The 27,079-nt window shown below is 56.7% G+C and overlaps 1 protein-coding gene across 3 annotated transcripts in view; it reads right to left on the bottom strand.

Annotated features, from left to right (window-relative positions):
* Positions 1 to 5,255: 5,255 nt before the first annotated feature.
* TFEB (transcription factor EB) overlaps positions 5,256 to 27,079 on the bottom strand; it is a 53,810-nt gene continuing 31,986 nt past the window's right edge. For 2 of the 3 annotated variants that reach the window (XM_047732599.1, XM_047732600.1), the window contains exons 2-9: positions 11,782 to 12,016; positions 11,439 to 11,693; positions 10,790 to 10,867; positions 8,925 to 9,045; positions 8,776 to 8,832; positions 8,118 to 8,193; positions 7,374 to 7,521; positions 5,256 to 6,405 (exon numbers count right to left, since the gene is read on the bottom strand). In XM_047732599.1, coding sequence (XP_047588555.1) covers positions 5,917 to 6,405; positions 7,374 to 7,521; positions 8,118 to 8,193; positions 8,776 to 8,832; positions 8,925 to 9,045; positions 10,790 to 10,867; positions 11,439 to 11,693; positions 11,782 to 11,994 — 1,437 coding nt within the window. In that variant the 5' untranslated portion in view covers positions 11,995 to 12,016 and the 3' untranslated portion in view covers positions 5,256 to 5,916. The remainder of the gene's footprint in view (positions 6,406 to 7,373; positions 7,522 to 8,117; positions 8,194 to 8,775; positions 8,833 to 8,924; positions 9,046 to 10,789; positions 10,868 to 11,438; positions 11,694 to 11,781; positions 12,017 to 27,079) is intronic. The other variant, XM_047732601.1, reaches the window with a different exon arrangement.

The following is a 27,079-nucleotide window of genomic DNA, read 5'->3' as shown; positions in this document are numbered from 1 at the left end:
AGATAGTACAATGGGAAGGCCCTCCCCAGCCCGCTGCACACGGAGAGGGAGGAGAGGGTGGGGGAGGGGCTGAAGGGGCAGCCAGGGCTGAGGGGGGCACGAGTGGGAAGGGACGGAAAGGGGAGAGAAATGCAGGGCTGAGCGAGAAGGGGAGAGGAAAGCTGGTCTCTGCCTGCCCGGGAAAGGTCTCCAGGTTGGGACTTTTGCTGGCACCAGCTCATGAGGGAAAAGGAAAGACACAAGCAGGGCTGGGCCCTGACCCATGCACCCCATCGAGGGCCAGCTGAGGCTGTGATGTGGGGAGCCACGTCATGGGCAAGATGCTGGGGCCTATCACTTCCTTTCAGTTATTCCTTTATGTCCACAAGAGCCTTTAGATCTCGCAATCCCTCGTTACAGGAAAGGAAACTGAGGCACGGAGATCTCCCCCTCTCTGCCCATCACATAGCAAGGCCTGGCAGAGCCCACATTTAAACCAGGCCTGTTTGGCTTTGCTGCCCCCTGCCTCCCCAGACCCAAAACCTGGTGGCCTTTGGGACAGTCTTCCAGTCAGCCTGCCTGGGCCTGGACCTCCACCAACCATGCCCTCCACCCATAGGTGGAGGGCATGGTTGGTCTTCTCATGCTATGTCCTGTGAGAATGTCCCCTCCCTCATCTTGTCAGCCTGGTCCCCATGACTCAGCTTAGTGTCCCCCCTCCCTTTCTTTAAACCTCTGGCTGAATCTTCCCTATGGTTTCTGTAGCTATCTCCCTGCCCCCACCTCCCCACGGGACTGGCTCCTAGAGAGCACAGGCTGTCCCTTAGCCACCCAAGTATCCCTGGCATCCAGCAGGGGGCCGCTCAAAGTGGGTGCTGAATGAATAAAAGGCCATTGAGCAACCGGGGCTAAAGACGGGGTGGGTGGGGGGCTCGAGAAGGGCTGTCTGGGTCTACCTGCGACGGGACAAAGCAGGTGTGCCACAAAGGTGAGTTGTGTGAATGAACGATTGATCCCATGAATGAATGAACCAGCAGGTAGAAAGCGCCTTGCCCTGGGTGCTTTCAGGTCCCTCTGTGGACAGAAATTGAGCTATTCCTTCTCCAAGCCTGGCAGTAGCTTGACTTATCAGCACTCGTGGGGCATTTCCATTGTACCAGCAGGGTTTGGGCACGTGCCATTCTGAAACGGGGAATTCACAGGCAGCTCCTCGGGCCTCTGGCCAGTGGGAGAGATTTTCCAGAAGGCACGGTTTGGGAGGTTCGGTGGGGGTGGGGCAGTCTTCTCGTTATTTCCAGCCCGCTCTGCTGCCCTGGTCCGTCTTACTAGGGCTCCAGGCAACATCCTGAGTTCTGTGGGCCTCGGTTTCTCCAAGTGGAAAGGAGGAGGCCATAACCCAGTCCTCAGCTCTTCGGAGACAAAAGCAGCAGGAGGAGGGCTGGGCCTGTGGACACGGGCTGAGGAGAAAGGGCACTGCCAGGGACTGTGGCCGCCCTCCTCCGGCCCAGGTCCCGCCTGCCTCCCCTGCTGCCTGCCAACCCCTCCAGCTCCCCGGCTGCTGCGGGGGTGAGAGGAGCAAGAGGGCCCCACCCTGAGCCCCGAGACAGGGTCCTCGCTGGCGGTAGGCGCCGCTCCCCGGCCTCACCGAAGACGGATCGCTCCCTTAATCACTCTGGAAAAGAACCCCAAGCCGATATAATATTATAATTAATTAATTCACTAAAAAGGTATTAAATTTCTCTCCCCCCTGTGGATATTATCTGAATTCATTGACCTTTAGAAAAATCACCCTCTAATTGTAACCAGGTCCAAAAGCATTTGCAGCCCGTCCCTTTTACATTAATAATATCTTCCTGGACTCGGCTCTGGCTGCTTAAATATTGTATAAATTCCACTGCCCTCCTCGGAAAAGAGAGAGCCAAGAAAAAAGATGTGGCTAAAGGAGCAGGAGAGGAGGGTGGGGGCCGGACCCTGAGAAGTGGGGGTCCCAGCAAGTGAGGGACAGGCGCTGACTCCAAGGGGCTCTTTCTAGCTGTTCTAGCTGATATGCCAGGTGGCCCAGAGGGGGCGGGGGAGGGCAACGGGCTCTGAAATGAGGAAGGGGGCATGGGTTAGGAGCAAGAGTGTCACACTTGGGGTTCCTTTTGAGGGGGGGCTATGTGTTTGTGTGGTGGGGGGGGATCCAGAGTGTGTATTGGACTCTTATCCAAGTCAGTTCTCCGAGCAGTGAAGGAAGAATCTCGATTTAAAGGAACAGTGCGTGATGGAAATCCCAAAGAAAACATTCTGAGGTCCTGCTGCTCCCTCCTAAGCTTCGCTCCACTTCCAGCTTCCCAGATAGCCCTGTCCTAGAGATAGCAGAGCAGGCCTTGGGCAAGGGGCTATCAGATTTCCAGGAAGCCCTGACACCAAGGACATAGGTACTAAGGAACAGAGAGCCAGTGCCATCCCACCAGGCTTCAGCAGGGCCCACATCCATTCCTGGCCATCTGTTCAAACGACCAGAAGGGGAAGTTTCCATGGACGGCAGCAGTGGAAAGCCACTCTCCTGTGTGTTCACACCAGCGAATCACACCAGACTGTGGGACTCAGGTCCCAGGCGCCTCGCGGTACAAGGAGGTGAGAAGCCAATGGCTGGTGGGGAAAGACAGACAGACACAGAAGTGGAGCTGAGAATGGCGGGATCCTCATGCCCAAGACCTCACCTCCCACTTTGGGGCCCCACCTGGGACCTAAGGGTGTGACAGCATCTCATCCTTCCCCCACCTAGCTGGGACCCCTTTCCCAGACCCCAAGGCTTGTTCTCAAGGCTTGGGGGGGGGGGGCTTCTTCAGTGAAATGAGGGGGTTGGACGGGTCCATCTGTGTTTCACAGCAGCCTGCTTACCTACTCTACCTTTTAAAAAATAATTTCCGGGGTGCTTGGGTGGCTCAGTGGGTTAAAGCCTCTGCCTTCAGCTCAGGTTGTGATCCCAGAGTCCTGGGATCGAGCCCCATATCGGGCTCTCTGCTCAGCAGGGAGACTGCTTCCCCCCACCCCCACTCTCTGCCTGCCTCTCTGCCTACTTGTGGTCTCTGTCAAATAAATAAAACCTTTTTTAAAAAATTAAAAATAATTTCCCCCTCATGGAACGGAATTCTGGGAGGGGGTTGTCTATGAATAAAGAGCCTGAATGAAAGCATTCTCTTGTTTAGTCAGAGATGTCCATAACCACCAGTCCGGAGCTGTGGGCCTGACTCTGTTTCAGCCACAAGCTAAGGGTCATGCAGGCCAGCCTCAAATACACAAACCCTCGAAGCACCTGGGTGGCTTAGTCGGTTAAGCGTCTGCCCTCAGCTCAGGTCATGGTCCCAGGGTCCTGGGATCAAGCCTGGCATCAGGCTCCCTGCTTGGTGGGAAGCCTTCTTCTCTCTCTCCTACTCCCCCTGCTGGTGTTCCTTCTCTGTCTCTTTGTCTCTGTCTCTCTCTCTCTGTGTCAAATAAATAAATATTTTTAAAAACATATACAGAAACCCTTGCTGGTAGCTTGTTGAAATGCTGGAGGTAGCACCTGTGCCTGTCCTAACCAAACCCGCAGAACTGGCAGGAGCCCGCCCCCCCCCACCCCAACCCTGGCCCAAGTTTGGAATGTACAATGAAGCTGAGATTCCACTATCTCCCACTAGTGGGCGCCCGCAGGGGCCGGTCCTGGACCTGTGCGCACTCTTGTGGTCAGAACCCCTCACACCCTCAGTATCACCCAAAGGCGGGTCCAGACCCTGCTTCCTGGGTTGCTAGTGGTGGCTCCCCTGAAGCACCTAGGGGACAGGGAGCCAGCAGGCAGGCGGAGGGGGTGTAATACAGCAGTCGTGAGGGTTTGCATGAGGAGCTAGAAGGGCAGCTCTCCACTCCATTGACTGAATCCCCAGGATGAAGGAGAACAAAGTAGGAAAGTGTTCTCATTTTGACTTGGGAGTTCCCAGACCCCTACGCTCTGCTCTCCGGTGTCCATCAGCTATCTCCCAGTGAGAGTCCAGGAGAGGCTGAGTGGGGGCTGGGGGAGAGGGTTCCTAAGGCAGGGATGGTTCCCGCAGCAGGGTGGGGTCCCTGGAGGGCGATGCCAGTGCCCCTTGGCTGGCTCAAACTCCACAAGGTCATCCACCGCTCCATCTGACCTTGAGATTAATCCTGCAGCCTCCGCCAGTCCAGCCGCCATAAGCACCCACATACCCAGCTCCCTTCCCTTCTCTCTTCTCACACGTTAATTGCTCCAATGCTGATTTGATCTCCAGTTCTGCACTGGAGGAAATTGCCCTCTTTGCCATTTTTATCCTGGGAGTTTTAATTTTTTTTAATTAGGCCCCTTCGGCCTGTCAGGGCCCCTTGAGGGGAAAACCATTTTGATCTCTGACTGAAGACTATGGGAAGTCGGGAGAGAATTAGGCAAAGCCCCAAAAAGACCCTCTTCTCTCTCCCCCAAGACAGCTGGGGCTCAAGAAGCTGCCACTCAGCCCCTCATTGCCCCAAACCCTTCCTGGATGAGGTCATCAAATCCCAGGATCTCAGAGCAGAGGCACATGGGAACAGAGCCAGAGCAGGGAATAGGGCCCACATCCTTGACTCTACCCAGAGTTGGGGACTCCTGCCTCCTCCCAAACTATTTTCACTGGGTCCCCCTTTCCCTAAACCCAGAGGACTCAGCTCCTCAGTTACTAAGGAGCCTGTCCTGCTAGAGACACTGTCCAAGAGCAAAGGGGCCAGCTCTGCTGCCATGGAGCAGGAAGCTGGACCTTCTCAAGCAGTTGTCAGTCCACCCACCCAGGGCGGGAGAAAAATCTAGAGGGGTGACCACTAGAACAGGCATTCGGGAACAGGAGAAACATGCCCCCCACCCTGGGTGAGGGGCAGTCTGGGCTGAGGGTTCCCCAAAGCAGCAGCTGAGAACAGAAGACTTGGTTTCTGAGCAACTAGATCCCCACATCACCCAGCTCAGCTGTCTCGGGCCACAGCTGGAGGTGCGAACCAGCGAGGTTGCAGCGCCATCTTGTGGCCACAAGGAGGGACAATGACCCTCTCAGTCCCCAAGCCCCCTAAGATGGGCTGCATCTCCAGCTTCCCTTGAAGCAAGTCTGAGAGGTGGGAGAAACCAGGTGATGGGCTTGTTCCCCACTCTCTGTCTCCCCCTTCCCCGACCCCCACAACGGGCGTTTGAATTCTAAATTCATTATGGTGTGCACTTGGTTAAATCCTCCAGCTGTGTCAGCCCCAGACCCCTCCAAAGAGACAGGACAAGCAAGTACAAAGCACAGTGTTTACTAAAGGCACAAAGTGGGGAGCCCGGAGAGAGCTGCTCTTCCAGCAGTGACCCCACGCTCGAACAGGAACCCAGCGCCCCCTCTTCCGGCCACCCCCGCCCTCACACCACCTGGTAGAGAGCTGTTAGCACCAAAGGGGGGTGGGGATGCCAGGCTGGAGGAAAGACTTGTGGTCATCTGAGTCCCAGAAAGGCAGGCCTGGGCACCCCCTGGACCAGTCGCTGCCTCGGAGAAGGAACTTCCTGAACCCCCTTGCTCTCACATGTCCTTCACGAGCAGGCGCGGGGAACAGACCCAGAAGACAGAACCCTCCCAGGACCTCTTCTTACCCCTAGCACACCTGTCCCCTCCCTTCCCCTCAGGATTTCGCCTCCAGGACCTGGGCTGAAGGCCTACTCAGACCCAGCCCCATCAAGAGGGCGATCCCTGGGGAGTACTGAGCCGGGTAGGTACTGAGCCTGCCCCCACAGGCTGCCAAGCAGACACTAAGTCCAAAAGTCCAAACAGGGGGCCAACAGGAAGAAGTGAGGCAGGGCAGTTGGCTACGTCACACACAGTGCAGCCCGAGGGGTGGGAGGGAGGTGGCCCTGGCCCTCCCAGCCCCCAGGTCTACCCCTGTTCCCCAGCATGGCGGCCGCCCGAGTCACAGCACGTCGCCCTCCTCCATGCTGAAGCTGCTCCGGCGGCTACTGGCCTTGGAAGCCTCAGGGGACATGGTGGAGAAGAGAGGGTCAGAGGCCAGCGGTAGCAGTGAGTCGTCCAGGAGCATGAGGTCCAGATCCTTCTTGGACAAGTTGGGGAACGGGGAGCCATGCTCTGGCCCCAGAGGCTCGGGATAGCCTGGGGGCCCTTCATCGCCCCCGCCCCCAAAGCTTAGGCTGTGGCTAAAGTCCAGGTGGTGGAATGGGGACGGCGGCTGAGGTGGCTGGGCTGGCAGGGGCAGCGGGGCCTGGGGGGGCAGAACCCGCAGCGGCTCAGGATCCGGGACCTCGGCCTCCAATAGCAGGGCTTCCCCGGGGCCCTCCTCACTGGGCAGCTCCTGCTTCACCACCTGCTGGGCCAGCTCAGCCATATTCATGCCCGATGGCGAGGTGGTGGGCAGACCATGTACTCGAGCTTGCATTTCCAGCTCCTGCAAGCAGGGGGCGAGCAGAGAGAACAGAAAAAGAAGGCTGGGGGCACACACCCATGTGTGCCAGCTACCCTGCCCTCCAGCGCCCCCCCCCCCCCCCCCGCTGCAGCCCTTGCCCCTCCCCTTGTGGCACCCAAGACCACAGCGTGGCTCATGGGGAAGCAGGTAGAGGATGGCTCTAGAGTCTAGACCACGGGGTTTTCAAACTACAAGTCACAACACATTTGTGGGTTGTGAAACCACTGTAGTGAGTCTTGACCAGCTCACTCTTTCCTTCTGTTTTCACTGAAACAGACTTGCCTAGACTAGACCAGAATAGAACCGATCAGAAGGCACTGCATCTATTAAGAATGAGGGCTCTTTCGTGAAACTTTGATTTTTCCCTTGGAGTATGGCCATGCGTGCTGGATGGTAATGCCAGCTGTATTAGCTCCTATGAGAGACAGAGAAGTTTACAAGCTGCCATCTGTGTGCCCTCTGTATAGATGGCCAGCCTCGGATCCAGAGAAGACAGAGACCCTGAGCACAGCCAGGATTAGAACCCTCAGCTCCGGGTGGCAGCCAAACAGTTCTAGCTCCCTACCTCCCCACTCGGTAGGTCTGCCTTTTCCCATCCCTCTTGGGGTTTGGTGTAGGTGTGGACTTGTACTGATCAAGGAAATGTGAACAGAAGCAACAAGTGTCACCTTAAAAGGTGCACGTGGCTTTAAGAGCCAGCTCTAGATGTGCCCGTCCACTGGCCTGGGTTCCAGAAGGAAGGGTTCACAGAACAGAACCTCTAGCCGGTCCTTGTTGCTCAAAGTCACCGGGGATGTATTGTTAGCAAACCACTACGTCCGTCCTCCCTCTTCACAGGCATCCTTCTCATTCCCCCAGTTTCAGAAGTGTAAGCACTGCCCCTAAGGTCAAGAGCCAGGCCAGCGTCGGGAGTCAGAGCCACCTAAGAAGTTCAAATGCAGGGGCCAGACCTGGATGCGGAGCAAGAGCTGCTTGTTGGTCATCTCCAAGCGCCGAGAGTGGTTCTCGAGCTCCCGGGACTTCTGCAGGTCCTTCTGCATCCTCCGGATATAGTCGACAGAGGCCTTGAGGATGGTGCCCTTGTTCCAGCGCACGTCCCTGCGGGCCAGGCAGAAGCGGAGGCGCGGGCTCAGACGAGTGCCCAAGCATTCGCCATGCGCTCCACGGGTGAAAGTAAAACCCTGCTTGGGTTCCAGAAGCCTCTGCTGCCTGTCCCAATGTTGCCCACAAACCCCAGACACAACCAACCCCAATCTGTGGAGGCATTCTCCCATCTGCACGGAACAGACCCTCTCAGCTGACTTGGTTGCCACAACCCACCTCACGAAATCTCCTGCAAGCCAACAATTCAGAGCAGCCTCCCTCCCTAGGCTTTCCATGCCTGCTGCCAAAACCCACACTGTCCTCCACTCCCACTCCTCCCAGCCCTGGGCCCCCTCTGTGCCAGCCCAAGTCCAAAGGTTCCCCGCATAACTCCTCCTCGAGGAAGCCCCCCTCCCTCTGACCCCAGCCCAACTGTTCCGATTGGGGCAAAGGATGGAATCTTCTTTCCCTCGTGGGTCCTAAGCTCTTAGGAGCCACCACCCCCACCCCCCACCCCCTGCAACCAACAATCCCCCAGGTGCAGAAAATACGCATCAGCTGCTGCTGCCCTGCCCCCAGCCCCCCAACCCCCCACACCAGAAACCGCTCACAGGTCGTTGGCCTTGGGGATCAGCATTCCCAGCTCCTTGATCCGGTCATTGATGTTGAACCTCCGCCTCCGTTCAACTAAAGGTAACAAATCCCGAGGGACCAATTAGGAGGAGGAGAACCCCACCAGGGAGAAGGGCCCAGCCCAGGGAGGGCCCTTCTGGGAAGGAATGAGTGACCCACAGAAGCGACTGCTATGGGAATGAGGGTCCCAGGCACAGGCCAGAACCACCAAGGGGCTCTTCAAGGCCGAATCACCAGGTCAGCTGTTAGCACAGCAAAGCAGCCAGTCAGTACCCCCACCCCCCTACAGGGCTGAACGTTCCCAGGCTCCTCGCCCTAAAGGAAACAATCCGATATGATAAACCCATTCATTCTGAAGTCCTGGGGATTTCATGAATATCGCTTCCCCCAGGGGGTCCCTCTCCTATCCCCTCCTAAAAAGGGCCAGTGGGAAGAAAGCAGGGCTGAACCCATTCAGTCTCACCGACAGGATTCAAGGTCTCTGGTAGGGAAGTCTTTCTAAGAGCGGCTTTTTTTTTTTTTTAAAGTAAACTCTACCCTCAACCTATGGCTCAGGTCAGAGAGGTTTTTTAGGCAGCCCTAGCGAGGAGAGCAAGGAAGAGGGAGGCGGGGAGAAGGCGCAGGCCCGGGACTCACTTAGGTTGTGATTGTCTTTCTTCTGCCGCTCCTTGGCCAGGGCCCGGCTCTCTGCATCTGGACGTCAGGGCAGAAGGAGAGAGGAGCTGGGAGGGAGGAGATGAGGGAGGAATGGGGAGCTGGGGCACTGGGAGATAGGGAGGTGGTACCTGTAAGCTCTCGCTTCTGGGTCAGGTCAGCAGGGCAGGAGCTGCTGGTGACGCCCACCAGGGAGGCAGTGACCTGGGGGTCACCACTGTACACGTTCAGGCGGCTGCTAGACAGGGGCAACTGTGGGGTGAGGTGGGGAGAGGGATGCGGTGAGCAGCCCCCTCTCCAGGGAGGCCCCTGCCCGGGACCCATCATCCCACGGACACCCAGGGGCAGCCGTACAGGGTCCCCCACGTCCCACTTTGAGCCTGAAAGTCCCCACAGCCAGCTCGAGGATGTCAGAATCCACCCTGGGCCTCTGCGCCCAGCAATTCCATGAAAAAGTCTTTAGGGGTGGAGGCTGAGGAAGGTGTGGCTCCTGCCCTCCAGGAGCAGCCAGCCTGCAGAGCGATCAGACCCCGGTCACAGCCCTGAGGGGTGACAGATGAGGGGATTAAGTCCCAGGCACTAGGAAGCCCAGAGGAGAAGCACCCAATCGATTTTGGAGTTTCTGAAAGGTTTCTGGAGGGTGTGGAATGTGAATTGGGTCCGGAGCAGAGAAGCAAGGAGGAGCACGACAGGCAGGGGTGGGGAGGGCTGAGCAAAGACACAGGGCTGGACAGAGTTGGTGGTTGCCCCCAGATGCTCAAGCTGCAGGAGCGGACAGTGTGATGTGGGCAGCGCGGGGGACGCCACCAGTTCCAGATCGGACTTGCAAAGACACTGGCATTTTGTAATGGGCAGCCAGTGTGGGGTGGAGCAGGGGCCTGGCAGGGACAGACTAGAGCTCTAGAATGATCACCCAGCTCCTGCCACAGGAACCCCGCAGAGCAAATCACGAGCCCAGAAGCCTAGGTGGGACACCAGCACCCCACCAGATACACGGAAACCAGAGAGAGAACCAGACACTGCACCCTCTGGCCCTCTCCCTCTTCCAAGCCTTCAGTGCTCAGTGGGCAGCAGGTTTCAGACCCAGCTGGCCCCAACTGGTCCCGCCAAGGCCCTAGGCAATATTGCAGGACAGCAGGGATCCGGGACTGACTCTTTGACTTCCTACTACAAGATCTAGGGGCTTCCCCTCAGGAGCATGAGCTGGGGCCAGAGTCAGGGTCACAGGGCTCAGGCCTGAGGGGCAGGGACACTCACAATTCTACCTGCTCAGAGTATCTGTCACCCCTTGCCGAACTAGCCCCCATTCCTTGCCTTATCTAACTTTCCCACAATTCTGCACATAGATGGCATCATTCCCATTTTGCTGCTGAGAAAACTGGGGTTCAGAATAATTAAGGGACTTGCCAGGGTCACAGCCAAAGCCAGAAGCTCAGCCTCTTGATTCTAAGGCTGGCTTCTTCCCCTTTGCTACCTCACCTCTGCCTGGGAGGCCCAGAGAGCCTTCACACTGCCAGGAGGCTGCTGGAGGGAGGGGATAAAGCCAGCCCCCTATCACTTGTCGCATGGGGTGAGGGCCATAGGCCTGTCCCCACTGCGCCCTATGCTTTGTAGAAGAGGGAAGCCCCAGATCTCAAAGGAATTCATCAGCTCAAGGCCACACTGCTCCCCTCCAGCAGTGCTTTCCCTGCCTCCCTGCTGCTGAGGCCCAGCACCACTACTCCTGCCCCTTCCCCAACACCCGCCCCCCACTCAGAGAGCTTTCCCCAACTGCTCAGTCACCACTCCCCACGGAAGCCCCATCATGCATGCATGCTAGGCAACTCTCTCTGGAGTCATAATTTTGCTGGGCCGTGGGCTCTGGTCACACTATTTGACAGAGGTGACTCTCATCTCTGTGGCAAGATGGCTCTGCCCAGGTGAGGACCCTGTAGAGCCACCATAGAACCTCTGCCTCCTCCCTCTGACATACCCACCCCACCCTGGCCAGCAGTACCGTGTTGGGCATCTGAGTTTCGGGGTTGATGAAGCCCAGGACATCATCCAGACACATAATGTTGTCAATGACATCAAACTGAAAGAAAGAAAGTCCATCTGAGGAGAGCCCACTAGGAGAAAGGTGCAGGGAAGGGGCACTAGGACAGCCACTGACCTGAATGGACCTTGGAGCCCACCTCCCCTAACCTGCTAATCTCGGGGGAAAAGGAAAAAGGACCAGAGAGGGGATGAGCTGTCCAGGTCCCACAAGCCCAAAGCCAAGGCACTTCCCAAGGAGCAGGCGGCCCAAGGAGACTGCTTCGTATACCTTCTGTCTGGACATGACTTTGCAGGTATGTTGGGCTTTCCTCTGTGAGTTTCCTGTTTCTCCCTAGCAAAGCTTTCAAAAGAAGGGAAGAGGCTTCTCTTATGAGACTAGGGTTCACTGGCAGGGCTGTGTCTCCCCTCAGACTGAGGGTCCCTAAGGGCAGAATTGTGTCCCCCCCCTCAGACTGGGGCTCCCTGAGGGCAGGGCTGTGTCTCCCCCCTCAGACTGGGAGGGACTCTAACAGCAGCACCTCGCCTCTGCCATTAGACTAGGAGTCCCAGGAGCACAGTGGTGGGCACCAGCTCTGCTCACCGCAGCCACTGGCCAGCCCCTCACTCACCTCCCTCTCGGGGTTGGAGCCGATGTGCAGCATGGCCATGGGGCTGTTGGGAGCACTGTTGCCGGCTGAGGAGGACATCACATGCCCAGCCCGCACCCCCGGGGAGGCCGCCGGCAGGGGCTTCGGGGAGCCCTGGGCGGGGCTGATGTGGGCGGCAAACTTGTTCCCGTAGGTCTCAGACAGGTACTCCCGCACCTTCTGGTCCCGGGACTGCTGCAGGTGGTAGGAGGTGGGGTTCTCCAGGTAGGACTGCACCTGGGAGGTGGGCGGAGAAGGCAAGTGTCCTAGGGGTCCCAGAACCGGGCTGGGAGGGGTCCACACCCTACCTTAGGACAGGCCCTACCTTCAGGACCTCCCCTGGCACAGGTGGCGGAGACTGGAAGTGGACGGGGGTGCTGATGGCCGGAGTGGGCGGCCCACCCAGCGCCTGCTGCTGCTGCTGCTGCTGCTGCTGCATGTAATGCATGACGGCCTGCTGCTGCATGCGCTCCCGCTGCTCCTCCTGCTGCGCCTGCTCCCGCATGAGCTGCATGCGCAGCCCGATGCGCGATGCCATGGCGGCCACCGGCACTGGCTCCCTGCAGGTGGGGGGCGGGGTTGGGGTCTATGAGATGCCGGCCCTCTAGGTCTCGGGGAGAGGGCCGGGACCAGGGGACGGCACCTGTCATACAGGAGCAGACGCCGAGGCCCAGAAGGGAGAAGGGGTTCACTCAAGGTCACCGAGCAAGAGGGTGACAGAGCTGAGACTTGACCCCAAGTTTCCCACTTCCTGGGCCAGACATGGAGACCCTCGTTTCTCCGTTCATTGCAGCTGGTTGGCCCCAAAACGTTGGAGTCAGTCTTGAGTCCTCTCTTTCCCTCATGCCACATGGTGATCCTGGCAGATCTGACTTCAAATACGTCCCCTCTGCCACCACCTCCCGACCAGACCACTGACATGGGCCCAGCCTGTAGCATGCCTTATCTGGCTTCCTGAAGGAGTCTCCGAACGTTCAGATTCCCTCTTTTCTTGCCCTACAACATTCTACTCGTAGCTCAGTAATCAGAGGGATCCTGTTAAACCTTTGTTTAAGTCAGATCCTATCCCTCCCTCAGCCCAGAACTCTCAATGGCTCCCACTTCACTTGGAGTAAAAGCCAAAGTCCTTCCCACAAAAGGCCCTCCATCCCCACCTCATGATCCCCTCTGACCCCATCTGCCCCTGCTTTCTCCCTCGTTCCACCAGCTCTGGCCACCTCACCAGCCTCCTTATAATCCCCCAAACACAGTAGGCACACTCCCACCTTAGGGCCTTTGCACTTGCTCTTCCTGCAGTCTGGGATGCACCTCCCCCAGACATCACTCATTCCCTCACCCCTTCAAAGGCACAAAAGTCCTGTTCTTACAGAGACTTTCCATGACTAACCTATTCAAAATTGCAAAATTCCCACCTGCCCCCCAACACTCCCTATGCCCCTTCCTTCTTTGTGTTTCTCCGGCACACTTATCACCATCTTAACCATTATGCATCTTTACTTAGTTATTTCATTCACTGTCTATCTCTTTCTTCCTAGGAATGCAAACTCCCCTGAGGGGAAGCACTTAGTCTGTCTTCTTCCCTGCTGTGCCTTCAGCCTTTAGCCCAGGGCCTGGGACACGGCAGATGTTCTGCAAATGTGTGCAGGGAATGACTACTATTTATGAATCAGGCACTGGCGATACAGCCCCAAGCTAACTAGAGTCCCTGAGCTCGTGGAGTCAAAAGTCCAGGGAATGAGAAAAGCCACCCGGGATGCCTGGGTGGCTCAGTGGGTTAAGCCGCTGCCTTCAGCTCAGGTCATGATTCCAGTGTCCTTGGATCGAGTCCCACGTTGGGCTCCTTGCTCCACGGGGAGCCTGCTTCTCCCTCTGCCTCTGCCTGCCTGTGCTCTCTCTCTCACTCTAACAAACAAATAAATACATTTTTTAAAAAAGAAAAAAAGAAAAGCAAGCCCACAGGCCATCACGATCCCGGGCAGAGAGGGTCGCTGCAGGGTACCTGGGCCTGCAAGGGTCTGGGGAGGGCTCCCACCACCCAGGATGTCAGCCCTGATCATGGATGGGTCTCGGTGGGCCCCCAAGCCTAGGCTGGAAAGGGGGAGGAAAAGACAGACAGAGCCGAGCTACAGGCCCTAACTCACGGAGGGACCCTGGCCCATGGCTTCCCTTGGAGGCTTTGTCTCCCTAGGCACAAAATGAAATGGCTGGACTAGGTGATTTCTAAAGTCCCTCCCAGCTAAGAGACTCCCTGAAAGGCACAGAGCCACCAGGGGTTCCCCAACTCCATGAAGTTTCCAGCATTATCAAACAGGGCAGACCTGGGCTGAAATCCTGGCCCTGCCCTATCTTGGCTGTGTGACCCTGGGTGAGTCACTTCACCTCTCTGAGCTTCAGCTTCCTCCTCTGCCAACAATTTCTACATCAGACATTTGGTGAGCCTGTGAAGTGGAAAGATGGTGTCTTGCACAGCGCCTGGCACTTGGTAGGCTGACAGCGGAAGTAAAGGATAAACACAAGACCGAGAGGGTCAGCTCTAGGACAGACCAGAGCCCAGAGCTGTGCCCAGGGTATCTGAAGAATGAGAGCCAGACCTCTGGTGGGTAGCAAAGGAAAGCAGCATTGCCTCAGGCCAGACCTCAGACTAAGTCACTAAGTACCTTGTGGAAGGTACTGGCAAATATTCACTGAAAACCACTAACTAGGTCACGGAGATAATAATAATTTGCATCTATTTGCGCATTTACTCTGTGTCCGGCACTGTTCCAGGCATTTGAACCTCAAACACCCCCACGAGGTAGTTTTGGTTATTCTCCTTTTACAGATAAGGAGAAACACGAGGCACAGGGAAGTTAATTTAAGTATCTGGGGACAGAGACAGAGCTGGGACCCAGTCCAGTGTGGTTCCCCAGCCCATGGCGGGGGGCGGGGTGTCATGGGGCATGGGGAGCTGCTGACCACTGTGTCTCCACACAGAGCTGGTGGGAAGGAGCTTGTCCTGGGTTGCATGTCTGGTTAGCTCAGGGCCACAAATGGAGCCCAGGCCACCGTACGCCAACCTAGGGCTCCCTCTACTGCTACAGCTGCTTCCTTGCAAAGCGGGTCCGCACCTTCTGCCTTGCCTTGGAGCTTTGCACTTTCTTTCCTCCCTTCTTTTTCCCCCCAGGCCAGAAATTAGTGAATCAGCCCCAAGGGTCTCTCTGCACAGCTCCCAACAGGACAGTCCCCAGGGAGAAAAGATCAGACAACCACTCCTTCCCCCTTCTCTGTCCTGCAGCCAGGACCCAGCTGCAACCTCTGCCCCTTTTCTGGGCTCCTACAGAGGATAGCCTGTCTTCACCACCATCCCCCCACCCCCGCAGCCCTGCAGACCTCACAGGCTCTGACCCCAGCCCAGCCCCCTGCCAGGCCTCTGCACGCCCCACACTCCTGCAAGCTCACAAACGCGGCGCCAGGCAGCCTTCCCCTCCAGGAACAATCTGACTTCAGTCGGTCCCTGCTGGGGGGAGTAGCACCAGGCCTGGCAGTGCCAGCCGGCACGGGGACGACTCGGGAGAACAAGCCCCTTGTTTCTCTGACAAAGGGCTGCGTGCCCGTCCCAGGCTGAGCTAGAGCTGGCTGCCGCGGGAGGACCTGGGCTCTATCCTGCTGGGCCTCTCGCTGGCTGTGCCAGCCTCAGTCTGCTCAGTCTGCTCGGTTGGAAGATGCCAGCGGGAATCCCGGCCTGACCAGCCCCACCCAGGGCTGTGCGAGCCTCCTGGGAGAGGCTATCAGAGAATCATGACCGGCTAGGTGTCCGGCTAGGTGTCCTAGGTGTCTGGCTAGGTGTCCGTGCCTTGAGAGGTTGGAAGCCTCAGCCTGTCTACTGTCTTCTGACAGAGGACAGCCCAGGGACACAGCAGAGTCAGGCTTCCCCACCCCACCCACCCCGCCCCCACTATCAACGCTGTCACCCGTCACAGAGCTGATTCCTCACTCCACAGCCCAGCCTCCTCCCCTGGCCCTGCCTGGGTCACTCTGAGCCTGGCCTGGGTAGGGGGGGATGAGCACAGGGTTAAGGGAGGGCCTTACGGGGATCTGAGGACAGATGCAGTGACCCAGGAGAGCCGCTGGGCATGCTAACCATTCCCTGCCCAGCCCTCAAGCGCTCCTGCTCACTCTCAACACCTGAGGGACCATTGCCAGCCTCCCCCGGGGCCCATCTGTCAGGAAGAACCGGGATGAGGGACACAGGAGAACCAAAAGGATCCCCTAGCCCTCCCCCTCATCTGACCTCCAGACCCACCAGGCCTGGGAAGGGGTCCCCAGTCATGAACTCGGTAACAGCCGAAGCCTGGAGTGCCCACTATCCGCAGACACCAGCGCTAGGAGTTTCCCTGCCCCCGCACCAGGTGACATCCCCCGAGGGGACCAGGGGGTCTAACGCCCCAGAGAAGCCCAGCGTCTCCCCAGTCCTCTAGCAAAGGTAGCGGGGACTGAAGTTTCAGCCAAGACCACGAGAGCGGCCCCTTTCTGCGCCCCCAGAATCCACCAGCCATCCCTGTCTCCCTCGCCCCACAGTTCACTCAGAACCTCCCACCTGATCACCCCTGCCCCAAGCTGCAACTGGGTTCCCAATCCAACAGATGCAGCTGAAGCCCTCCCCCACTGCCATCCCCTGCTGCCCCCATACCGGCCAGGGACTCTGGGAAAGCCACTCTTGTGCCTTGGTTTTCTTTTTGGTCAAATGCGGCCAACAAGGGCACCTGCCCCTTGGGCTGTCAAGGAGACGTGGTGGGTATGCGGCACTCCCTAGCATGTCCTCAGGCATCCCATAACAGACAGATGTGCCTCCAAAGCCATGCACGTCTCTGGTTGAGGTCAGGCCAGTTTCAGCCCCTGCGGGGTTCGCCCTTGTCAACCCTGTACACGTCAGCATGAACCCGCTGGGAAGCTTTCCTAAGGGCAAGGGGAGACAGGGCGAAGGGAAAGACAGAGAGAAATCACTGGTCTCCAGGAGGGACAGAGGGGGAGACTCCCAGAATAGAAAAGCCTCAGCTAGAAGGATCTCAGAGACTGAGGACTGAGTGGAAAATGAAAACTATAGAATAAAATGTATAGCCTGAGCCCATTTAGACAGGAAACAGGGAAACATGTAGAACAGACTAGGAGCAGCAGAAGGGTTGCCCTGGGGCAGGGCTGGTCTCTGTGCTTTCACATACTAACTCATTCATTCTTCAAAACAACACCATGAGGTGACTACTATTATTGCCCCCAGTTTTGGGGAGGCAGGTAACTGAGGCACAGAGAGGTGAAATTACTTGCCCAAGGCTGCACAGCAGATGAGTAACAGAATGCACACTTAAACCAGGCTGCCCGGTTCACAGGCCTCACTCTTGAGCTTCTTTTCTGGGCTCCCCCAGGACCCCCAGCTGCACGGAGTGGGTATCAGTGGGCTGGGGAATGGTAAACGGTGTTCTTGGAGTTTCTCATTCATTCTTACTTTTTTTTTTTTTTTAAAGATTTATTTATTTGAGAGAGAGAGAGCAGGCGAGCACACATGGCAGGAAGGGGCAGAGGGAGAAGGAGAGAAAGAATCCCAAGCAGACTCCCTACCAAACACACTGAGCCCAAGGCAGGGCTCGATCTCACAACCCTGAGATCAAGACCTAAGCCCAAATCAAGAGTCGGATACTTGACTGCGCCACCCAGGCGCCTCGTATGATTCTTTTCATACAAGGGGGAAAGAAAGGGCAGTTTCCAGGGGTTTGTGAGGGCCCCACCTGCTTCTGGTCATATCCAAAGCTGGGGTTCCTTCAGTTTTACTCAGAGTCTGGCCCAAGCCCTGCCCTCCTCAGTGTGATGGTTGTTAAGCCAGCCGAGGACCCTGGGTGCGGACACTGAGTGACCACCGGAGGGTCAGAAGTCACATGCCATTTGGAGCTGGAGGGCCACGACCCAGGTCAAACTCCATTTCCACTACAGCCCCAGACATGAGCCTTCAGAGGGAGCATGGTCACACAGTGCCCCTCAAATTGCTCCAAGTGGAGCCAGGAGCCCTCAATTAATTGTGGGTCCTGAACTTCTCTGGGATTTTTCTGCCTCCCAGGTTATCCTTTAAAACTTGGAACAGGAAGGAATGCCTGGGTGGCTCAGTCAGTTAAGCTGCTGACTCTTGATTTCCGCTCAGGTCGCGAGGTCGTGAGATCAAGTCCTGCATCGGGCTCCATGCTCAGCATGGAGTTTGCTTGATATTCTCTCTCCCTCTCCTTCTGTCCCTCTCTGACTCTCGTGAACGCACATGCACGCTCTTTCTCTTCCCCAAAATAAGTAAATAAAATCTTTAAAAATAAATAAAAAGAAACCTTGGCTTAGGAAGCAGAAAATATGTACCCCATTCCTAAGTGGATGCCCAAAAGGAAAGCATACATGGGCTCACCAGAGGACACATGCACCAGAAGGTTCACAGCAGCCCTACAGATAGCGCCCAAGCCAGAAAACACCAGACATCCATCACCAGGGAAATGGATACAGTACACACACACACACACACACACACACACACACACACTCACATGCTGGACTGCTACTCCACAATGAGAGTAAGCCCACTATTGCTACTACACACAACAGGGACGCCTCTTGCAGACAACAGTAAACAATGCACAAAACACACCCAGCACCATCAACATCTGTGCCGTTCAAACAGGCAAAATGAATGAATCTTCTGTGAGAAGTCAGGATCCCTTGGGGGGATCTTGGGGGGCAGCGCCTGAGAGGTAGCCCAGGGCAGCCGGCCATGGGGACCCTGGGAATGTTCTGTGATGTGATGGACGGTTGGCAACGCAGGAAGTCAAGTTTATGAAAATGCAAGCGGCGACTCACAATGTGTACACTTTTCAGCATGTGTGTTTATACTGTCATTAAAATTTACATACGAATGAGGCCCAACCTTCAATAATTTAAAATAAGAATGGAACAAATGGCCCTCAGCTCTGCCCAAGTGTGGCTCCGTGGACTTTAAAATGCCTTCGTGGGCACCAGGCGACCTCAACACCGCGGACAAGGGTGGGTGCCGCCTCTTTGGAAAAGCGAGAGGGCGATACGGTTCAAAGCTTTCGAGAGTAGCCACCAGCCCGACAAGGTGATCCCACACAGCAGAAAAGGCTTTTCTGCATCAAGATGCCCATCATATTATTTAGAGAAAAATGAAAAATACTCTCAATGTCCCGCAGTAGGATGGTTAAATAAATCATGTGGTAGTCCTCTGGATGGAATGTTGTGTTTCCAGTTAGTAACCGGGCAGTGGATACATCAAGTATAAAAAGTGGAAGGCAAAATCGTACAGAAGATCTGATCATCACCGTGGACAACTATATGTAGAAAACGCTTTGGGGAGGAAATATATGAAAATATCAGAATTCTTTTGATGATGCAATCAGGAGTGTTTGTTTTTAACTTTTACTTTCTGGGATGTAACTCTTTTTCTATCATGAACACGTACATGTTTCTAATCAGAAAATAATATTTTATACTAAGAGTTAACACCAATGGTGCACTTACTACGTGCGAGATGGGCTTAAAGCACCTTATTGGACTATCCTACTTCCTTCCAATACTGTTTGCTCCTTTACAAGAAAGGAGAAAGGCACAGAGAGGTGGTCACTTGCCGAAGGTCACAAAGCTAATGCATGGTGAGGCTGGCCCCTGGGGTTTAGAGTTAGGCCCCTCTGCTTGCATTTGGGGCAAGAGTGGCCACATTTTGTTTTAGGGATTCCCACTGAAGAAGCTCCCTACCAGCAAAGGGTTTCAGTCACCCATCTCTTTCAGCCAGCCCAGGGGGCCAGCGGGTGCCTGGGATGATGGAATGGTCTAGAATCCCCAAACGCAAGCAGAAAAAACTCTGCCCTTCCTCAAAGGGCAGAGATAATTTCCTGAATTCCCAGAAAAACACATGTCTCGTGGCTGAAACAACAAAGGGTACAAGCCCAGCCGCCGGGATGCCTGTTTAAACCATTTACTGAGTTCCGTGCCTCTGTGGTCGGAAGAAGTTTCCCTCTGATCCAGGCTCTTACACACTACCAGTTGTGCGGGAGTCTGTCCAGTGGCCTTGGAGGGGAAATCAAACCAACTGCTAAAGGAAGGCCTCCCGGACAGGTCCTGAGGCTCCCGGCGGGGGAAGGACCCCGTGACCCCCGGCGTGACCTTCCAGCCTTGGGAAGGGAAGAGAGGGGAAGATTCCAGGACCTGGTTTGTTTTGTCTTCTCTGAGCTCCCCTCTGGCAGAGGCAGTGGCAAAGGAAGGCCTGATGAACTAAGAAACAGAACAAAAAATGTGCACACAATCCCCATGCCTTAGGCCACAGCCATTTGAAATGACCGAGGTGGTCACATAGGTACCCACAGGGCCTGGGGCAGGGGGGTCATCCACTGGTCCAGACGCAAAGATAGCTGGAGAGGGGTGGAGGGGGGCAGGTAAGATTCCCAGGAGCCTGCCCTGCCCGATGCTATGAGAACCTGGCTTCAGAATGCTCAGGTTTGAGTCCCAGCCTCAGGCCTGACTCAATGTCTCAGCCTAGCCTCAGGGTTAAAATCAGTCAAGTGGGGATTAGCAGCTAGGACCACCTCTCCCAGAACAGGTGTTGGGATGCTGGGTATGGGAGCCTCTGCAAGGGTAGAAATGTGGGCATGGGAGAGATGTCACCACTTACTGTCCATTTGTCCATGCCCATTTAGGGAATCCCTGGACCAATCAGTCTCCTCTTCCTGTTCCTCTTAAGTTTCTTTAGAGAAAGGGTCCCATAAACACACACACACACACACACACACACACACCCCATATCAAGACCCCAGGCTGGGGCAGGGCCTAGCAGTTCCCTGCCGCAACTCATCCCTCCTTATGGGACAGGGCAGGAAGGCCTCGGGCCAGCTTTTCCCGTTACTGGGCACCCTCTCTGTTTCCTCTCCAAAAGCCTGGCGTTCTTATAAGATTTTCACTTCCAGAGCTTGGGTATCACATAATTCACTGCAGTGCGATGGGAGAGGCAGGTGGGTAATAACAATCCTACCTCTGGGTTCTAAAGAGACCAGGAGTTAGGCAGGGTACTCAGCACAGTGCCTGGTACTCTGAAAACACTTCTTAATTCCAGTGATTTGTTACCTGGTCCAGCGGTTCCCTGGACATCAAGCAAGGCAACCTCCGGCTGCCTCCAAGATTGAAAAAGAGCAAATGGAAATCACACTCGCCCTTGGTAAGTGTGCAGTCTTTGAATGGAACATATTGGGTACCAGGAGCAAGAATGGGGTCAGTAGCACATGCTTTTAACACATTTGTTTTATTTTTATATTTTTATTTTATTTTATTTTTAATTTCAATAAGGCCTTTTCCCTTTGAACCAAGATATAATTCACCCTAGCAAAATGCACAGATTTCAAATGCACAGCTCGGTGCACTCTTACAGGTGTGCACCCCTGTGTAATCACCCCCCCAGATCAAAATGGAGGACATTTTCATCACGGGGGTAAAGTTCCCTCCAGGACCCTCCCCTAGAGGGCATGTCCCATCTCACTTCCCTCCCCTGGCTCAGTGTCACCCAACCTTGGACAGATAGAAAGGCTATCAAGTGGGATGTGGGCCTCTGTCTCTCTCCTGCAACATAATCACTGGGCCAAATGGGACCACTCTTGGCCCAGGCTGACCAATCCCCTGTTTGTGATGAATAAAGACTGGGGAACAAACAGTGAATTCTAAGAGGAAGCGAAAGCTCCAGAAGAATGGTCTGCACAGAGCACATCAGTGGCAGCCCAGTGAGACTCAACCCCAGAACGCAGCCCACTCAGCACTCAGAGCACCTGCCTCTAGGGGACCCACCCCAGGAGGCCAGGGGCAGGGAGGGTGCTGCAGGGCTGGTAGGGCCGGCCAGGGGCTTGTTTTTCAATCTCTGAATGCAGACATTTGGTGGGGAGGAGGGAAAGGAAGGGGAGGGGAGGCAGAGGGCAGCCACAACAGCTCCTGGCCTGCTCAGTGGCTTCCAGTGCCCACAGCCCAGGCCCATCAGCCCCACGTCCCAGCTCACATCCCACAGGAAAGGGTGGGAGCTGGCGCCTCCTGGCTGGCCCGCCCGCTGGCCCCGGGGCAAGGCACGGCAATTGTGTGCCACAGGGAGAGGCTTCAAAGGCAATAATCCCAGACCAGAGAGGCGCCCGTCCAGTCCCATAGGGACCAGCTTGGACCCTGGCATGAGGCCTGCCCCAGGAAGACTGCCACTGAGCTTTGGGGGACAGGGGGACATGTAGCCAAGGGAAGCACAGAGAGAAGAAACTAGAAACCTTTCTTCTTTCTTCCTAGTCTACCCTTGTGATATGAACAGACACAGCCTAGCCACACAGGCAGATCATCTGCCTGCCTGTCTCTCACCCATACCTTGCCATACCCCTCACCCTGCCCCTCAGTGAGCAGCAGCCTCTCCCCACCTCTCTCCCTTGCTCCCTTGTCCCCACCATCTGGACACCCGGTCCCCTTGAGCACCCTGCCTGCGGCTACATTGCCTGGTTCTCCAGTGGTTTCCTGGCCACCTACCTGTCTCCCCAGGTACAAGGAAGCTTCCAGAGAAATCAGCTTTCTTCTGAACCTCCATCCCATCCCACCCATCAGAATTCCCAGAACAAGACACGGGGCCCCAGAATGTTGCTTGTCCAATGACCCAGCACAGGCTCAGTTATCCCCTGTCCTCTCACTCAGCAAACACTTCTGAGAGCTTATTCTGAAGAGGGCACTGTCCTAAGCTAAGCATGGCCCTCTATCAGATCATCCGTCCCCCCACAAACACTTCACAGAACAAACAGCACCTCTGGCGGTTGAGAGAACCAAGACTCAGAAAGGGTAAGTGACTTATCCAAGGTCACACTGCAAGAACACGGTGAAGGGGGCAGGCAAGCCCAGGAGTGTGCGATCACCACCAGCTCCCGCCCAGATGAGGAGGCCAGGGGCCTAGAGGGAAGACCCCTGTAAACGTCCCCCAAAACTTCCAGTCCTGTCCCACCCCCTGTCACCCTCAGTGAATCCAGGTTCCCAGAGAGGCCTGCATATCCTTCCCTCAGGCCCCCAAATGCTGGGCAGACTCCACCTGCCTGCTGAAAACTCTCTTCTGCTTAACAGCCAAGACTGATCCGTTCCCGGGGCTCAGGAGACAGGAGATGTTCATGTCATGGAGTCCGCTCCCATGAGCTGTGAGAGGGTCTTGGAGGGAGGGAGAGATTAAGTCAAGTTGACTAGAGAGAAACGTGATTACACAGACAGAGGTCTGGCCTGCACTGTAGCAGGGACGGGGGGAGGGGCTCCCCAGATACAAAAGGGGCCTGAAGTGCAGGGAAGGGACTTGAGATTGGGACTCCAAGTGTCCCGAGCCCCCACTGACCTCCCCCTGACATCCCAGCTAGCCGGCCCCCCTCTCTCGGCTGAGGGCAGACTGGCTGAGCTTTTGCAGATGCTAGATTGGCCTGTATGGCCCCTGACAACCCTCCCTGAGGAAAATGAGACCTGACAGTCCGGACCCTTGGGAATGAGTCTGTTCCAAAAGGGCTCCCTCGGCTTGGCACAAGAAATCTGGATGCTTCCCAAGAACGCGGTGTTATTAGAAGACCTGCGCTAGGCTATCCACGGCTCAGCTGTGACCGCAGGCAGGTCCTGTCCCTCTCTGGGTCTTGGAACCTGGCTGATAACATGAGAGGGCAGGATGGCATCCCTGGCAGGCCCCCTCCTGCTCTGTCCGGGCACGCTGAGCCTCCGGACAGCTCGGATGCGGCCAAGGCCACGTGCCTGTGGAGCCAGCCTGCAAGGCAGGAACATCTCCTCACTGTCACTCCCACTGCTGCCCAGCACGTGGGAACACCAGGGCTGTGGCAGCCTTGGGGACCCAGCCTAGGCTTTTCTTGCTCCTCAGGGGAGCGGCAATCCCAGCTGCGCGCACACACCCTAGTGCTTCAGTCCCGTGCTTGGGCCAGGAAGGGGCCTCTGGGCAGCACAGGGGAGCAGGCAGCCAGCACACCAGAGTGCCTTCTGGCTTCCACCTGACGTCTCACTCCCAGCCCAGCCCCGGCACCTGAGCCCCCCTGCTCCAGCCCACCCTGCCCTAGGCCCAGGACCATGGCATCCCTGACCCACCAGCCCTGTCTCCTGCCCCGACTCCTGGGGGGCTCTCCGTCCTTGCTGCCCCAGCCCCACACCGGCCTCTCTAGTCCCCGCCATGGCTTGGCTCATACCCTGCCAATAAACTACTGACAACGGCACTGCGAGTCCAGAGGGCGCCCTCCAGTCTCCCAGGTACAGACCCGCAGGCGTTCCTGAGACCCCTACTGAGCGCATACTCTGCACCAGGCCCAGTTCTGAGTTGGTATATATCACCGATTTCATCCTCAAAGCATCCTTCCTGTGAGGAAGAAGTAACATACCCCCATTTCAGAGAGGGAATAACTGAGGCACAGAAGAGACAGACACTTTGCCTGAGATCACATGGCTGGTAGGCATGGGACCCCGGCACACAGTCAGGAGTCCACACACCCACCCACCTCCAGCCCAGGCTCGCAGGCCCAGGGAGCAGGGCAGTGGGGTAGGTGCCTGTGTGGGGAGTCTGTCTGGAAAGGGGCCTGAAGAGGCAGGTGATGGCAAGCCCATTCGTGGAGGGGCCCTCGGGGTAGCAGGCGGGACAGGATGCCAGCTGTACTTAGCTTTCTTCCTTTCAGAATTACTCCCCCTTCGGTCCTTGCTTCCCCTCAGCCTCCTAGGGCTGCCCCCCATCCCAGATAGTTTCCTGACCGCTGTGAGCCATCCCCTCACCCACCCACCTCGGCTGCCGCTGTCTGAGCTCTCTGGAAGACATCTGGGCTTTAGTGGAATGCTTATATGCTCTGGACACAGACAGACCAGAGTTCAAGTCTGGCTTTGCCACTTACCAGCCATGTGACCTGTGACAGGAACTTAGTCTCTCAGAGGCTCAGTTTCCCCATCTGTAAACAGGATGGTGATAATGCCACCTCCCTCAGAGCAGGGGAAGGGATGGAGATGCTGAAGCCTGGGACGCTCCTGGCGTCCACCTAGGGGGTGGCCGGTATTAGCTCCCCAGCTGGGTGAGCAGCGTCAGTCCGGCAGGAAGTCTAGATGGTTCAGAGCCTTTTAAGTCCTTACCACTCAAAGCAGGATCCCCAGGCCTCACATGCCCTGCAAGCCGGTTGCAAGCTCTCAGGGCTGACCGGACTACAGAGTCAGAACCTGCATCTTAACAGAGCATTCTATGTTACTTGTGGGTGCATTAAAGTCACTCGTAGCCTCCTGGGGGCTTGGTTACCTGGTTCCCAGCATGAAAGCGGGTGAGGGGTGGAAGAAGACAGTGAGAAGTGCAGGCACCTGGTGGGGAGAAACACCTGAGGGGACAGCAGGGCTCTTCCCCGAACAAACAGCCCTGACTCTCAGGCGCAGAGACAGAGGCGGAGGCAGGAACACGGGGGCACTCAGCTCTCGCCCTGGGCCAGAGCGGGACGTCAGGGGCTATGGGGAAGAAGCCTGGAAAGTCATCATCCGGTTACTGGTTACTGGTTACTGATTACCAGTGGAAAGGCAAGCCGGACAGGCTGCGTGAGACACGCTCACTCACACACCCCCCCTACAGCATCTCCTACACACACACAGCCTTGTACACACACACGCTTACCCTCACATTCACACGGCCCCGGGAGGACAGCATGCACGTGCACGCGGGTGTTCGCGGTCCACAGGAGGGGGCGTGCAGAAGCCCCCGCAGCAGGCCCAGGAGACCACTCTGTCCTCCTTACTGCTTTACCCTTGCTTGCCCCTGCCTAAGCCTCCAATCCGTCTGAGCCATGAGAAACCCAAGTCGTGCGCACCTGAGGTCGACAAGGACCCACATTCTCACTGGTCACTGGCACCATGCCTGCGGCCCGCCCCCACGCCTAAAGCCTCCCACCCCAGGTGGCCGGGGGCGTAGATAGCAGGGTGAAGCTCCAATCTCAGGGTCCCCCCGGAGGCAGCAACACACAGAGGAGGCTGTGCCCATCTCCCAGGCACATGGACACACACAGAACAAGAGCTGAGCCCAGCCCCTCTCTGACCACATTGCTTCCCGAGGCACCGTAGGTGGGGACATGACAGCTCCCAACTCCACACCTCCATGTCTGGTTCAGAAACACACACCCTACTGACCTCTTTTACCACCGCAGACTGAACTGCCAGAGGCCCCCAGGCTTATGCGGGCTCCAAAGAAACCCTAAAATGTAGGGCCAGAACCTCAAGCAGGCCTAGGATGCCCAAGAAAGAACCATAGATTAGGAGGTCAGTGGGGACTGCTGCAGAGTATGTGGTGTCATGGGTTCTGGAAAGGCCCTTGGCCCCAAAATATCGGCCCTCTGGGTCTGGAAATCCCTCCCAACCCTCTAAGAGCCGCTGCTGGGAGAGGCGGCCCAATGAAGCCCTTGTAGCTCCCAGCTCTGGAGAGTCTGACAGTTGGCCGGAGGGCGGTGAAAGATGGGTGGGGGAGGGCGCAGGGAGCCAGCGGTGCCTCGCCAAAAAGCAGACCATCATCTCACCCAGGTGCCCTGCCTGCAGGCTCTGAGCTCCCACCGGGAGGGGGCACTCTGTCCCCCAATACCGGGAGGCTGGCTCCCTAGAAGCCAGCACCTCTGGGCCAGGGAACGGGTCTGGCAAGGGGAAGGACAGGCAGCGCCCCCCCCACACACTTGCCAGAGGAAATCTAGTCCCAACACCACTGTCCCCTTGAGGAAGGCAAAGCGCTGGTGTCCGGGGTAGGGTGGGAGCCCTGAGAGACGAGAGGTGGGGGACAGGAGGGGAATTAACCAGGTTCCAAAATAGCACAGTTGGTTCTGCCTCACTTCACCCTGTGCAATGTCTGGCAGCTTCTGCTTTCGGTCTGACTCACGCCTAGTGGGGGCGGGACAGGGCGGCCAGCAGCAGGGACGGAGGCTGCAGGACAGCGGAGGGCTGTCCTCTGCTCACTACACACCGGCCCTCCTCCCCCACCACCCCCATCCCCCCGCTGGCCTTCTGGGGACATCAGGAGCGGCACAAAATCAGGGGCTTCTTTGCCTGGGTCCTGTCCAGCCCTTGCCCACCCCAGAGCCTCCCCCATACTGGCCACTGCCTCAGACCCCAAACTCAGCTTCATTTCTGTCCTGCCCAGGTACACTCAGGGGGGCACCTTGACTACTTCTCCATCTGGGAGGACAGAGAAGAACTGGCCTGACAGCCAACCTCTCCCCACCCCCCCACCCCCACCTCCACAGAAGCAGCGGCCCCCCACATCACGGCCCATCTACAGAGCAAGGGAGTGGCCTGCACCCACCCCATCCCTGCCACACGCAGAGCTCGGACAGAACAGCAGCCTTCCTCTCCATATTCTCTCAGCAGTTGGCCCACCTTTGCTTTCTGTCCTCAAACACAAGAAGCACCGTTCCCTTAACTGGGCCGAGAGAGGAACCAAGAGCCCTAGATTTTGTGCATGCTGGGCTGGGGGAGGAGCCCGTCACTCTGGTCTCTCTCTTGCGTGATCTCCTACCCACCATGCCCAGCCTCCTCCCCAGGTTCCCCCAACCAACAATCCCCACAGAGGTGAGACGTGG

Source organism: Lutra lutra, chromosome 6 (genome assembly GCF_902655055.1).
Source record: "Lutra lutra chromosome 6, mLutLut1.2, whole genome shotgun sequence".
Lineage (NCBI taxonomy): Eukaryota > Metazoa > Chordata > Mammalia > Carnivora > Mustelidae > Lutra > Lutra lutra.
Note: the sequence above shows the minus strand (reverse complement) of the source record. Positions and strands in the feature narration are given on the sequence as shown.